Source organism: Stegostoma tigrinum, chromosome 5 (assembly GCF_030684315.1).
Source record: "Stegostoma tigrinum isolate sSteTig4 chromosome 5, sSteTig4.hap1, whole genome shotgun sequence".
Lineage (NCBI taxonomy): Eukaryota > Metazoa > Chordata > Chondrichthyes > Orectolobiformes > Stegostomatidae > Stegostoma > Stegostoma tigrinum.
In genome coordinates, this window is record NC_081358.1 from 122,402,412 (window position 1) to 122,415,914 (window position 13,503).

General features: G+C 43.9%; 1 protein-coding gene across 2 annotated transcripts in view; it reads left to right on the forward strand.

The window, feature by feature from the left end:
- Window positions 1-759: 759 nt before the first annotated feature.
- LOC125451874 (NIPA-like protein 2) overlaps window positions 760-13,503 on the forward strand; it is an 82,148-nt gene continuing 69,404 nt past the window's right edge. For both annotated transcript variants that reach the window (XM_048529566.2, XM_059646378.1), the window contains exon 1: window positions 760-981. In XM_048529566.2, coding sequence (XP_048385523.1) covers window positions 874-981 — 108 coding nt within the window. In that variant the 5' untranslated portion in view covers window positions 760-873. The remainder of the gene's footprint in view (window positions 982-13,503) is intronic.

Consider the following 13,503-nt stretch of genomic DNA (forward strand, 5'->3'; position numbering starts at 1 on the left):
ATGTTTTGGCTTCGAGAACTTTCTGTGGCAGTGAATTCCACAGGTTCCCTGCTCTCCAGTTGAAGAAACTTTAGGGGCCCTCTTGTGGATCAGTGGTAATGTCCTCAACCCCTAGAGCACAACACCTGTGTTCAAATCCCACCTGCTCCAGAGGCAGGCAGTCACATATCAGAAACCAAAACAAAAGTTCCTGGAAAAGCTCAGTAGGTCTGGCAGGACCTGAGGGAGGAGTCACTGGACCTGAAACGTTAGCTTTGATTTTTTTTTCCTTCACAAATGTTGCCAGACCTGCTGAGCTTTTCCAGCAACTTGTTTTTTGGTTTCTGATTTACAGCATCCGCAGTTCTTTCGGTCAACATCTCTGAACACGCTAATAAAACTAAAGAAATTTTCTCCGCATTTCTGTCTGGGTAGGGTCAGACCTTTCGCACCCAGCTCCACACTGCCTTCGCCCAGTAACCTCCCCACCTCCTGCTTCAATGAAAAGAGCACAGAGCAATTTATTTCAAAATTAATTCAAGAGCGAAGTTTCTCCAAGTTCAGTGAATTAAAAAAAGATGCAAATGGAAATTGAGGCTCCAAACGTCTTCTGTATCGGCCTGCTGTGTTCCTGCAGCTCCACACTGTGTTATTTCTGTACAGATTTATTTAATAAAGAGTGCCTGTCGCGAATACACAAGGGATGTCTTTGTGTCAATATCTTTTGAGTATCAGGGCTCCGCCTTGTCATCTTTCTCTCTCTCTCTCCAATATCCTGAAGCGATCAGGAAGTACCGGGGGGCTGGAAACTAGGCGGGGAGAGATGCTTGACTGGGTGCAGCGCCCCAACCCACGGTAGGAGAAGGAACTGCGGTAAGGACGGCCCTGGGAGCCATGGCAAGTGCAGTTTCAGGGGTGACCCTCCCGGGGCTTGTTGCTAATGTTTCCGAGCGACACAACAGCACGCTACCACATACCTGGAGTAACCTGCACCCTTATCAGGTAAGCAGGTCCCCGGCTGAGCCGCGGACGCTTCAGTCTCGGGCAAAAAAAAACTTGTTTTCACTGTGACATTTGAGGGGAGAATTGCCTACAAATCAAAGCGAATCTGTAACAAAGCAGTGACATGCTTGGAGCAGTTTGCTGAGCTCCTCCAGCACCTTTCTGCGTTTGTTGCAGATTTCCTTCAGCTTCTTTTCTCCGTTGTGTGTGTTTCGTGATTAAGAGATGCACAAACTGTAAACTTTCCACCCGCCCCCCAACCCTTTGAACTCAATGGCCCTGCTGACAACACGGTTGGGAAAGCTTAGCCCAGCTGACTGGAATGTGATCCAGAATGATACCTACAGCTTGGCTTTACCACCCCCACCCCCATCCCCACTCGCTGTGGTTACCATGACCCTCGGATTAAACCTTTATTTAAAAAAAACTTTCTGTATATATAAATAATCACAAGTGCAATTCAGTTCTGTACTGTAGCATATCAAGGAAACAAAAACGTTCTGTCCAAACAAGCCAAAGATGGCTCTGATGAAGGGTCTAGGCCCGAAACGTCAGCTTTTGTGCTCCTGAGATGCTGCTTGGCCTGCTGTGTTCATCCAGCCTCACATTTTATTAAGCCAAAGATATCCTTGTGCTTTTGTGCTCCTGAGATGCTGCTTGGCCTGCTGCGTTCATCCAGCTCCACACTTTGTTATCTTAGATTCTCCAGCATCTGCAGTTCCCATTGCTCACACGATATTTACAGGCATTGAGGTGCCTGGAGGGTCCAATAACTCAAAGGACTGCCATTTAACTTCAGGCAGCAGTCTCACTGCCCAGGTTAAAGCATCATCATAGTCTCTCAGTGGAGAGACAGAGAGAGAGAACAGCCCTGTGATCTTGTTAAGAGTGTGGTGACTTTATACGCCGGGCAGACAAACCTCTCCATCATTTTGAAGACTTGTCGCCAGCAATGACTGAGCAAGGAAATGGCTGTTAAAACTATGGAATGTTTGCTGGCAAACTTAGGATTCTTTTCCTCCTCTCCTCACTGTCGGTCCTGACCTCTTCCTCCAAAATTTCATCCATTTTGACAGTTTGCAACTTGCTTATCATTATCTGCGTTAGCAGTTAGATCCAGTTTCATTCTGCCAATAAGCAAAATTGAAATAAGGGCCAACAAGTGCAGTGGTAATGTCCCTGTCTCTGAGCTAGCGGGTGACGGGTTCAAGTTCCACCTGCTCCAGAGGTGTGTCATAACATTTCTGAACAGGTTGATTACAAATAAATAAATGTCCTCATCCAAGAGCGAACACTGAAAATCAAAAATGCTGCTGATCACCATGGGCCAGGTGGCACCAATGAAGAAAGAGCAAGCTAACATTTCAAGTCCAGATGACTCTTCATCAGAGTTGACGTGAAGTATGGAGGGGATAGCATTTATGCGATAGTGGTTTGGGAGGGGGTGCTGTTTGAGGGTGGAGTCCTTGGGGGAGAAAGGTTGTTGATAGTGCAGAATAAATGATCAGAATACAAGAATGGCAGAACAGTGATGTGTCTAACTGCCAGACTGGAAAAAAAACAGGCTGGGGTGGAGGGAGGGGAGAGAGGGTTACAGGAAATGTAACAGGTAGAGCGAAAAGAAAGGGAGGGAATGGGAGTGAGTTCACAATTTGAAGACGTTGAACTATAATTTTAAAGTCCAGAAGGCTGTAAACTGTCTAAGCTGAAGATGAAAACCAAAAGAACTGCAGATGCTGTAAATTAGGAACAAAAACAAGGTTGTTAGAAAAGCTCAGCAGGTCTGGCAGCATCGTTGGAGGAGAAAACAGAGTTAACGTTTCGGGTCCAGTGACCCTTCCTCAGAACTGAGGAACTCAGGTTCTGAGGAAGGGTCACCGGACCTGAAACGTTAACTCTGTTTTCTCCTTCACAGATGCTGCCAGACCTGCTGAGCTTTTCCAACAACCTTGTTTTCGTTCCTAATTTACAGCATCCGCAGTTCTTTTGGTTTTTAAAGGTATTGCAGTTTGGCACAACAAAGTCATTGACAGCTGTGTAACCATTGTCAATTGTTGTAAAACACATCAAGTTGCCCTTTAGGGAATGAAATTGCCATCCATACCTGCTTTGACCTAGATGTGACTCCAGGCCGACAGCAACATTGGGCACTTAGGAATGGGTAATAAATACTGGCAAAGCCAGCGACATGCACATCCTGCAAAAGAACAAGGAAAAACTATTTTCATCTTTTGTTGCCTATCCCTAACTGCTTTTGCACTAAATGTTGCAGAGGGCAGTTAAGTGTCAACCATATTGCTGTGAGTCTGGAGTCACAGCAGAATGCTAGCCTCAAAGATTTTAGCGACCATAATGGGATTTTATGACAGTTGACCATTTTGGTCACCGTCATTATGGGGAGGCAATGGTGGCCTAGTGATATTGTCGCTGGACTGTTAATTCAGAGACCCAGATAATGTTCTGGGGACCTGGGTTTAAATTCCACCATCTGCCATGGCGGGATTTGAATTCAGTTGGCATCTGGAATTAAGAGTCTAATGATGACCATGAATCCATTGTTGATTGTTGGAAAAACCCATCTGGTTCATTAATGCTCTTTAGGGAAGGAAACTGCCATCCTTACCTGGTCTGGCCTACATGTAACTCCAGACCCACAGGAATGTGGTTCACTCTAAACTGCCCTCTGGGCAATAAATGCTGCCGAGTCAGATATGTCCTCATCCCATAAATGAATAATAAAAAGTAAAATCATTGAGACTAGCTTTCAGTTGCAGGTTGAATTTAAATTCCACCAGCTGAGCTGGGGGGCTTTGAACCCACTTTTCCAGACCATTGGCCTAGACTTCCCGATTACTACTCCAGTATCATTACCATCATGTCCCCATGACGTGCACCGGAGTGCTATCATAGTGGACATTGGGCTGCTTGTTTACGCAAATTGGGCAGACATACCAGTTGAAAGATTAGAATGTGAACTTTACACTGGGTGTTGAATGCTCTGAGCAACAGCCCTTCACTTGTTATCCATGATTCACTGGGCAACAACGTCGCTGCTGAGTTCCAAGTGTGTAGGTTCAAGTCCCACTCCAGAAGCTTGGAAACAATGCAGAATGGCATTCCATTGTGGTACTGGGGGTGTGTGGCACGGTCACATGGACTTTTTTTTAGATGAGGTGTGAAACAAAAGCCCCTTTTGCATCCCCTCAGGAACAGGGAGCAGCTCCAGTACCAAAATCTGCAGTACAGTCCACAGTGGGAGCTTACTGTGCACAAAATGCTGTGTTTCCTACATCTCATAGAAAATGGTTATGTGGAGGAAGTGGGATCAGGTGACTGAGTTGGATGATCAGCCACAAACATATTGAATGGCGGAGCATGCTCAATGGGCTGAATGGCCTACTCCAGCTCCTATTTCCTGTGCTTCTGTTCTTTCTCACTTGAGGGAGCATCTTCAAGCTGAGGAGGGGGCAGCAGAGAGAATTAAAGAGGGAATGATTTCCAGAGAGCAGTAGATTTTGTATGAATTAAGCCTGTTGAAAATGTTAGATATAAGGATGGGTGACAAAAAAAGGTGCTAAAACGATTAAAATCGACAGAGCTTCTTAAGGGAGGAGTGGGAGGGATTATGGATGGAATTCCAGAGTTTAGTCTAAAATAATGCCCTTCTTAACAATATAGACTCTGCATTTCTGGTAGCCTAAATAAAATACCGAGTACAGATAAGATACTCTTCATACAGTACTGTGTGACTCAAAACAAACATTCCCCAAAAGGTTTTCACTGAGTTGAACTCGAGCACTGACTGTAAAGAAGTATTGCACATGTTGATCATTTTTAATTGCAACAGCACAAAATTATTTGGTCCAACATTTTCATTCCTACTTTCCTAAGGAATTTCAAACAAGCTCTCATGTTTGATTGGAAACACATTGTCTGGATCTGAGGGATGTAATCATTTGTAAAAGATCTATTTTGTTAAAATCAGTAGTAAAACCTATAAGGGATGAGGAGAGATTTTTCAATGCAGCTGGTTTTTACGATCTGCAATGCAGCACCTGAAAGGGATTGATAAAGGTAGTTGAGAAAGGGAATTGGATGTTGTCCTAAAAATAGGAACATTTTACATTGCTATGGGGAAAAGGGGGGAATGGAAATAATTGGATTGCTCTTTCAAATAGTTAGGAGAGGGAGTATGGGCTGAATGGCCTCCTGAGATTCTGTGAAATATTAACTGATATGTGAACTCTAAGATGAACTGATTATTCAAAGAGAAAACTCTGAATTTAAATTGAAAAGGTGAACAGTGCTGTCATGTAAGGCAATAACCAGGATATTAAATAATCACAACTTTTTGGAAAGGTTTTTGACAGAGGAGTGCGAGTGCTGTGTTCAGCATTTGCAAAACAATCTTTATTTGTGGCTCCTTTATAACTTGGTATGTGGGAGAGGCCAGAGAACACTCCAAATCTGACTTTCATGTGGGGCCCAGTTACCCTCTTAATAACAGCTCAGATCGGAGGCCAGTGACACGATTGGGGAAGGCAAAGGACGAGCTAGTTATACATTTTGCGTTACAATGGGTACATGCAACATTGACACATCCCCTCTGACCTGCACATCCAATCCTGTGAATACTTGATCAATAATGGACAACTTCATGGTCCACCATAGGTCCTCCTATCATCTTGTAATGTTTGCCAGACCCCCTATCACCTGTCCTTGGGCTCTTACGATTATTGACCACATTCCAACAGGGACTGTTACATCCCTTCCTCGACATTTTGCAGCAGCATCACACTAAATGGGTGCTGTTTGTTACCTTTTGAAGCTGCAGTCAATTTCCACAGGGTCATGACAACTAAGTAATGGGTTGCAATTGCCCCCTTACAATGCCATCTGTTTTCCGGTGTTGATTATTTGTTTATACCTTTCATTATACATCATTTGGTCTTTGGTTTTTATACCATTCGTCCTTCAATTGCCCCTTCTCGCTGATGGGATCGGGGTTCTTTCTACAAATTACAGTGACTTGTTTAAATTCCTTAATGTTAGTTGCATTTATGATTTCAATATAGCCACATGTATTATATGTAATGATAATTACTTAGCAAGCCTTTGATTATGGTGGGATCAGACTTCCCCATCTAATCTTTACTAGATGATAGCAAGAACTGCAGCTGCTGGAGTCAATATGGAGCTGGAGGATAAAAGCAGGCCAGGCAACATCAGAGGAGCAGGAAAGTCAACGTTTCGGGTGGGGATCCTTCTTCGGAAATGGGTATAACCCTTCTTCGCTGTCTGCTACATCTCCAATTTTGGTGTCATCTGCAAACTTATTATCTATACCTCCTGTGTTCACCCCAGTTCTGAAGAAGGATCCCGACCTCTAACGTCGACTTTCCTACTCCTTTGATGCTGCCCGGCCTGCTATGTCCCTCCAGCCCCAGACTGTACTGAATAACAGGTGTTTCAACCCAGCGTTTATCAGACATGGAGCCTATGACCTTTCTGATTTGTAAAGCTCATGGAATCACCTGAGGAGCTCACTAAACCTTTGTGTTTCAAAAAATATTACTTTATCTGTTGCTGAGGCATGATTTGAAAAGCCAAGGGAAATGAAGTTTTGGATTCTTTTCTATGTAATAGCATTTATGTAGATATTCTTAAGCTACTGAAATATCATTGGCCCTTTCATGCACTTTTAGTGTCCCCGAGGCCAAGAAAAGATTTGGGTCAATTGGCAAAGTTGTTGTTGGCTGACAGTGTGCAGAGAATAGCACTGGTGTTAATTTCTCAGGATACTTAAATAATGGGTAGAACCCAACTTTTACCAATACTAAGAATAGGCCATTTATTTGTCACATCTGTTTTTCACTGAATCAGATCATTCAACTGATTTATTAACCTGATGTAGATTAGATGGATTGGCCCTGCTAAATTGCCCAAAGTGTCCAAAGATGTGCAGGCTAAGTAGGTTAGCTATGGAAATGCGGGGTTATAGGGATTGGTACGGGTTGCATCTGGGTGGGGTGCTCTGCACAGGGTCATTGTGCTCTCAATGGTCCGAATGGTCTGCTTCCACACTAATAGTGGGTCTCGACGAATCTGCGAAGTTTTCTCTTTCCCACTAAGGTTTCAGTGAGGCATATTATTATCTTTTCAGGTTGCTATGAGTACGAAGGCTATGATTTTGACTGCCGCTTCAAATAACACTTCTCTTCCCCCATGGGCAGCACAGCAGAATCAACCTCCTTTAATAAGCAGCAATGCCTCCCATTGTCAACAACAGGGTCAGCGCCAAATGTCCCAGCAAAGTCATTAAAACATCACTGTTGCAGAAAGAATGAACATGGATAGTTGGGAATGTGAAATAATTTGGATCAACCATGATCCTGTTGAATGGTAGAGTAGGCTTGAGGGGCTGAGTGGCCTTTTTCAGCTCCTGACCTGGAAGTTTGCCCTTTGATGTTGCAGGTCACACATGCACATTCCTTTGGTTTCTCTGCTCCTTGCCCACGCAATCTTGAAAGCTCCACAAATTGACACAAGGCGTTTACAAACCTTTACTGCTCAATAAAAAAAAGGTTGTTTGCCAAGCAGTTCCTCATAGAATAAATTCAGACATTTCATTTGGGAAGCATCACCAGAGCTTTTCGTGAGCATAAAATAAGAATGGTAGTGCAACTTTTCTCTAGCCTGTACAGTAAAGGCAAAGCTGCCATACTGGCTCAGAGGTTGCCCCCTCACTAGGGCAGGTTGCGCTGGTCAGTGTTGAGAGGCACGTCTTAGTAGTAATCTCAGCTGGAGTGGGAATTGAACCTGTGCAGCTAGCCTTCCACTGCATTGCAAACCTGTCATCCAGCTACCTGAGATAACAAAGTGTGGAGCTGGACAAACACAGCAGGCCGAGCAGGAAAGCTGACATTTCGGGCCTAGACCCTTCACCCAGGCCCGAAACGTCAGCTTTCCTGCTCCTCTGCTGCTGCTTGGCCTGCTGTGTTCATCCAGCTCTACACCTTGTTATCTCGGATTCTCCAACATCTGCAGTTCCCATTATCTCTTATCCAGCTACCTGAGTTCACCAATTCCCTGTCCTGATGAAAAAGGCAGAGAAATGTAATTGGAGAGACTTTGGATTTCCAGTAATCACCCAGGAAGAAGTGTTTTAACAAATCCCAGGTCAGATACTATGTAAACTTCATGATTAACTATCACAGTAAAAACGACATGTCCAGTGTCTCTGCTAGAGGTGAAATTGCCCTTTCACACAAGTCCTGTTTTCTTTCCTGTCTCTCTCTCTTACTGCTGATCTCCCGCTCAGTCCTTTTCTCTTTGTCGTTTTCTTTCTGCTGTTGCCTTTTTTCTTCTGCTCAATATTTAATCCTTTTCATTTTTCACTGTCACATTCCTTCTCTGGCTTATATTTCATTTTTTTTAATGCATTTATCTTACCAGAGGATACGGTCCGACCCGAAACCCAAACTGAGGTGGGAAGCCAGTGAAATCGTATCGAGAATGGGAATCAATCTGCCCACAGATCAAAATAGTTCACAGTAGTAGAGAAAGGCCTCATCTCACTGTTGGCAATTTTAATTCTGTGCCTTTGAAACAATGTTATTTGTTGTTTTTTGTCGCATGGGGATAAATGTTGGCTCAGAAGATGGGTCATTGCAAGCTGGAATGTAGGATCTGAATCAGAGGGCCATGTCTCATGTCTCAGATTTGTTTGCACGATTTTGGTGAACATTTCAATGCAGTACTAAGGGAGTGCAACACAATCAGAGGGGCCAGAAATAGTCACAGGCTGACAGCACGTTGTATAAAATCTCTCAATGAGAGATTAACTCAATTCCCTGCCTGGCTCCTTTTAGTATGACAGGTTCAATCCTGTTGGAAGAAAATCCCAGTATTTAGCCCCTCAAACAAAGTAATTGGAACAATGTGTAGGTCACCACCACTGCGAGAGCTTTCTAAGTGCAAATTGATTCCTTTCATTTCTCTACATTACAACTATAATTTGTCGTCATTGGCTGTTGTTTGACTCATGGGTGTTGATCAATCAGAGCCAAGAAATTCTGTCTTCAAGGGACTGAACAGCTGATTCTCAACCCACTGATCATGGCGCAGGACATCTCCCTGGGCAGACTGTGGGATTTACTTCCTTTTCATTACTTCACAATTGGTACTCTAGATCATAAGACAAGAGCAGAAGTAGGCCATTCAGCCCATCAAATCTGTTCTGCCATTCAGTGAGATCATGGGTGATCTGATGATCCTCAACTTCACTTTCCTGCCTCTTCCCTATAACCCTTGATTCCCTTACTGATTAAAAATCAATATATTTCAGCCTCGAGTATATTGATGACCCATTAGGCCATCAGAGCAAAATTTAGGCTATTCAGCCCATTTCATTTGCTTCACTGTACAATAATGTTTGATGTGTTTCTTCACCCCATTGTCCTTCCTACAACCCATACCCCTTGACCCCTTACAAATGAGACCCAACCTTGACAGCCCTGTGTAGTAAAGAATTCCGCAGATTCATTACCCACTGAGAGAAGAAATTCGTCCTCATGTTTATCACAAATCTGTGACCCCTTGCTCTGCTGATATCATGCCCCCTGGACCCAGACTCTTCTAAAAAGGGAAACAACTTTTCCACGTTTATCTTGTCTAGCCCCTCAGACTCATGATCAATAGTGACACCTCTCATTTTCCTAAACTCCAATGAGTACAGGCCCAAACTACCTCACAAGCAAATCCCTTTTTCCCAGTATCAGCCGACTGAAGCTTCTCTGGACTACCTTCAGTGCCAGTATGCCTTTCCTTTGATAAGGAGACTGAAATAACTCCACAAAGGCCAGTACCCCATCACCAAGTCACCTTTTATTTACATGTGGAGAGTCCTTACCACTGACCCAGCTCTCAGAGTGAACAGAACCTCTGACACTCCTCGTTATCTCTGACAACCAGGGCTCCCTGATTGGACCAGATTAACAGCCCCAATCAGGGAACTCATAGAATATGAGGTCCAACTGGCTGACCTTGTCATAGACACTACAGAGACCAAAGCTGTTGGTCTAGTATTCCAGCTGTGGTTAAGTTGTGCCTTTAATTTTAGTAAAGCTTTCCTACTCAATTTCCTTTGAAATAAAAGCTAAAATTTCATTTACCTTCCCCATTACGTGCTGAACTTGGATGTAGGCGTTTCAGCCACAAGGACTCCCAACTCCCTCTGTGCTGTAGCTTTCCATAGTCTTTCTCAATTTAAGTAATATTCATATTCTATTCTTCCTGCCAAAGTGATTTTTTTTTCCTGACATTTTCCTACATCTGCCTATATCATAGAATAGAATCCCTACAGTGTGGAAACAGTCCCTTCGGCCCAACAAGTCCACACTGACCTTCACAGCACCCACCCAAACCTATCCTCCCTATAACCCACCAATGTACAAATCCCTAAACACTATGAGCAATTTAATACAACCAATCCACCTAGCCTGCACTTCTTTGGATGGTGGGAGGAAACCAGAGCACACCCACACAGACACAGGGAGAAAGTGCAAACTCCACACAGACAGTCACTCAAGGGTGGGATTGAACTCAGGTCCATGGTGCTATGAAGCAACAACGCTAATCACTGTGCCACCATGCTGCCTGTAATTATCCCTCTGCTGACTCTTAATGTCATCCTCACCACTTGCCTTGCCACCTATTTGTGTATCATCTGCAAACATGCTAATAGCACGTTCATTTTGCTCACCCAAGTCATTAATACATTCTGTAAGTAACTGTGGCCATTCTGGGTAAGTAATTAAGGCAGTCCAATAGTTTTGGTTGCTATCCTGAAAATGCTCCCTTATCCTAACTCTTTGTCTTCTGTTAGTGTATTAGTATTAATAGAGGATTGGCTATCTCCAACATCACAGGGGCTTCTTTTATTAAGAAGCCTATCATGTAGTACTTTATTGAATGCATCCTGGAAATTTAAGCTTATTACATTAAAGGCTCCCCTTTATCTATCCTACTTGTTCCTCCTCAAAGAATTCTGATAAATTTGACCGACATAATTTGTCAAATCTTCATATCTCCATGCTTGTTTATATTGAGTATTTCTAAATGTGTGTTATTACTGTCTATATAAAAACTGTTACAACCTTCCAATAACGGATTAAGATGTTGGGACTCAAAACGTGTTGAAGTTTGAATAGGTAATTTGTTTGAATGCTTAGTAGTAAGTTCCTCCAGTCTTTAATGTCAACATTGCCATGCTCTAAGGAGAGCTTCAGAGTGTCACTGTAGAGATTTCTTGTGGTCTGCTGAAATACTGGCCATTTGAGAATTGAGAACCTGCAGGGGGAGATTCTACTGAAGTTGATTTTGCCAGAGTTTTGCCTAAGTGCTTATGCAGATAGCTTCAAGATATTTGATTGACAGCCTTCTCTTTGATTCTGGGGGATATGGTGGAGGTATTGCTGGTAGATTTTCTCTGTTGCTGATATACTGTGCAGGTCTGGGTGGCACGATGGCTCAGTGGTTAGCACTGATGCCTCACAGCGCCGGAGACCAGGGTTTGATTCCAGCCTTAGGAGACTGTCTGTGTGGAGTTTGCACATTTTCCCTCTATCTTTGGGTGCTCTGTTTCCTCCCACAGGTTAGGTGGATTAGCTATGCTAAATTGCCTGTAGTGACCAGTGATGTGCAGTTTACATGGATTAGCCATGAGAAATGCAGGGTTACAGGGATAGGGTAGGGGGTGGGATGCTCTTTGGAGGGTCGGCATGGACTGAATGGCATGCTTTCACACTGTAGGGATTCTGTGAAGTCTGTCTGCAGTCCAAGAGTGTACTAGAACATAGAACATAGAACAGTACAGCACAGAACAGGCCCTTCAGCCCACGCTGTTGTGCCGACTATTGATCCTCATGTATGCACCCTCAAATTTCTGTGACCATATGCATGTCCAGCAGTCTCTTAAATGACCCCAATGACCTTGCTTCCACAACTGCTGCTGGCAACGCGTTCCATGCTCTCACAACTCTCTGTGTAAAGAACCCGCCTCTGACATCCTCTCTATACTTTCCTTCAACCAGTTTAAAACTATGACCCCTCGTGTTAGCCATTTCTGCCCTGGGAAATAGTCTCTGGCTATCAACTCTATCTATGCCTCTCATTATCTTGTATACCTCAATTAGGTCCCCTCTCCTCCTCCTTTTCTCCAATGAAAAAAGTCGGAGCTCAGTCAACCTCTCTTCATAAGATAAGCCCTCCAGTCCAGGCAGCATCCTGGTAAACTTCCTCTGAACGCTCTCCAAAGCATCCACATCTTTCCTATAATAGGGCGACCAGAACTGGACGCAGTATTCCAAGTGCGGTCTAACCAAAGTTTTATAGAGCTGCAACAAGATCTCACGACTTTTAAACTCAATCCCCCTGCTAATGAAAGCCAAAACACCATATGCTTTCTTAATAACCCTGTCCACTTGGGTGGCCATTTTAAGTGATCTATGTATCTGAACACCAAGATCCCTCTGTTCCTCCACACTGCCAAGAATCCTATCCTTAATCCTGTACTCAGCTTTCAAATTCGACCTTCCAAATGCATCACTTCGCATTTATCCAGGTTGAACACCGTCTGCCACCTCACAGCCCATCTCTGCATCCTGTCAATGTACCGCTGCAGACTACAACAGCCCTCTATACTGTCAACGACACCTCCAACCATTGTGTCGTCTGCAAACTTGCTGACCCATCCTTCAATCCCCTCATCCAAGTCATTAATAAAAATTACAAACAGTGGAGGCCCAAGGACAGAGCCCAATGGAACACCACTCACCACTGACTTCCAGGCAGAATATTTTCCTTCCACTACCACTCGCTGTCTTCTGTTGGCCAGCCAATTCTGTATCCAGACAGCTAAGTTCCCCTGTATCCCATTCCTCCTGACCTTCTGAATGAGCCTACCATGGGGAACATTATCAAATGAAGTCCATATACACCACATCCACAGCTCGACCCTCATCAACTTTTCTAGTCACATCCTCAAAGAACTCGATAAGGTTTGTGAGGCATGACCTGCCCCTTACAAAGCCATGTTGACTGCATTTGATCAAGCCCTGCTCTTCCAGATGGTCATAAATCCGATCCCTCAGAATCCTTTCTAACACCTTGCAGACGACAGACGTGAGACTTACTGGACTGTAATTGCCGGGGATTTCCCTATTTCCTTTATTGAAGAGAGGAATTACATTTGCCTCTCTCCAGTCCTCAGGTACGACTCCAGTGGAGAGCGAGGATGCAAAGATCCTCGCAAGTGGCAAAGCAATTGCATTTCTCGCTTCCCAAAGCAGCCGAGCACAAATCTGGTCCGGGCCTGGCGACTTGTCAATCTTAATATTTGACAAAATTTTCAGCACATCAGCTTCCTCCATCTCTATCCATTCCAGCATGCACACCTGCTCTTCAAAGGTTTCATTCACTACAAAGTTCGTTTCTTTCATAAAGACAGAAGCAAAAAACTCA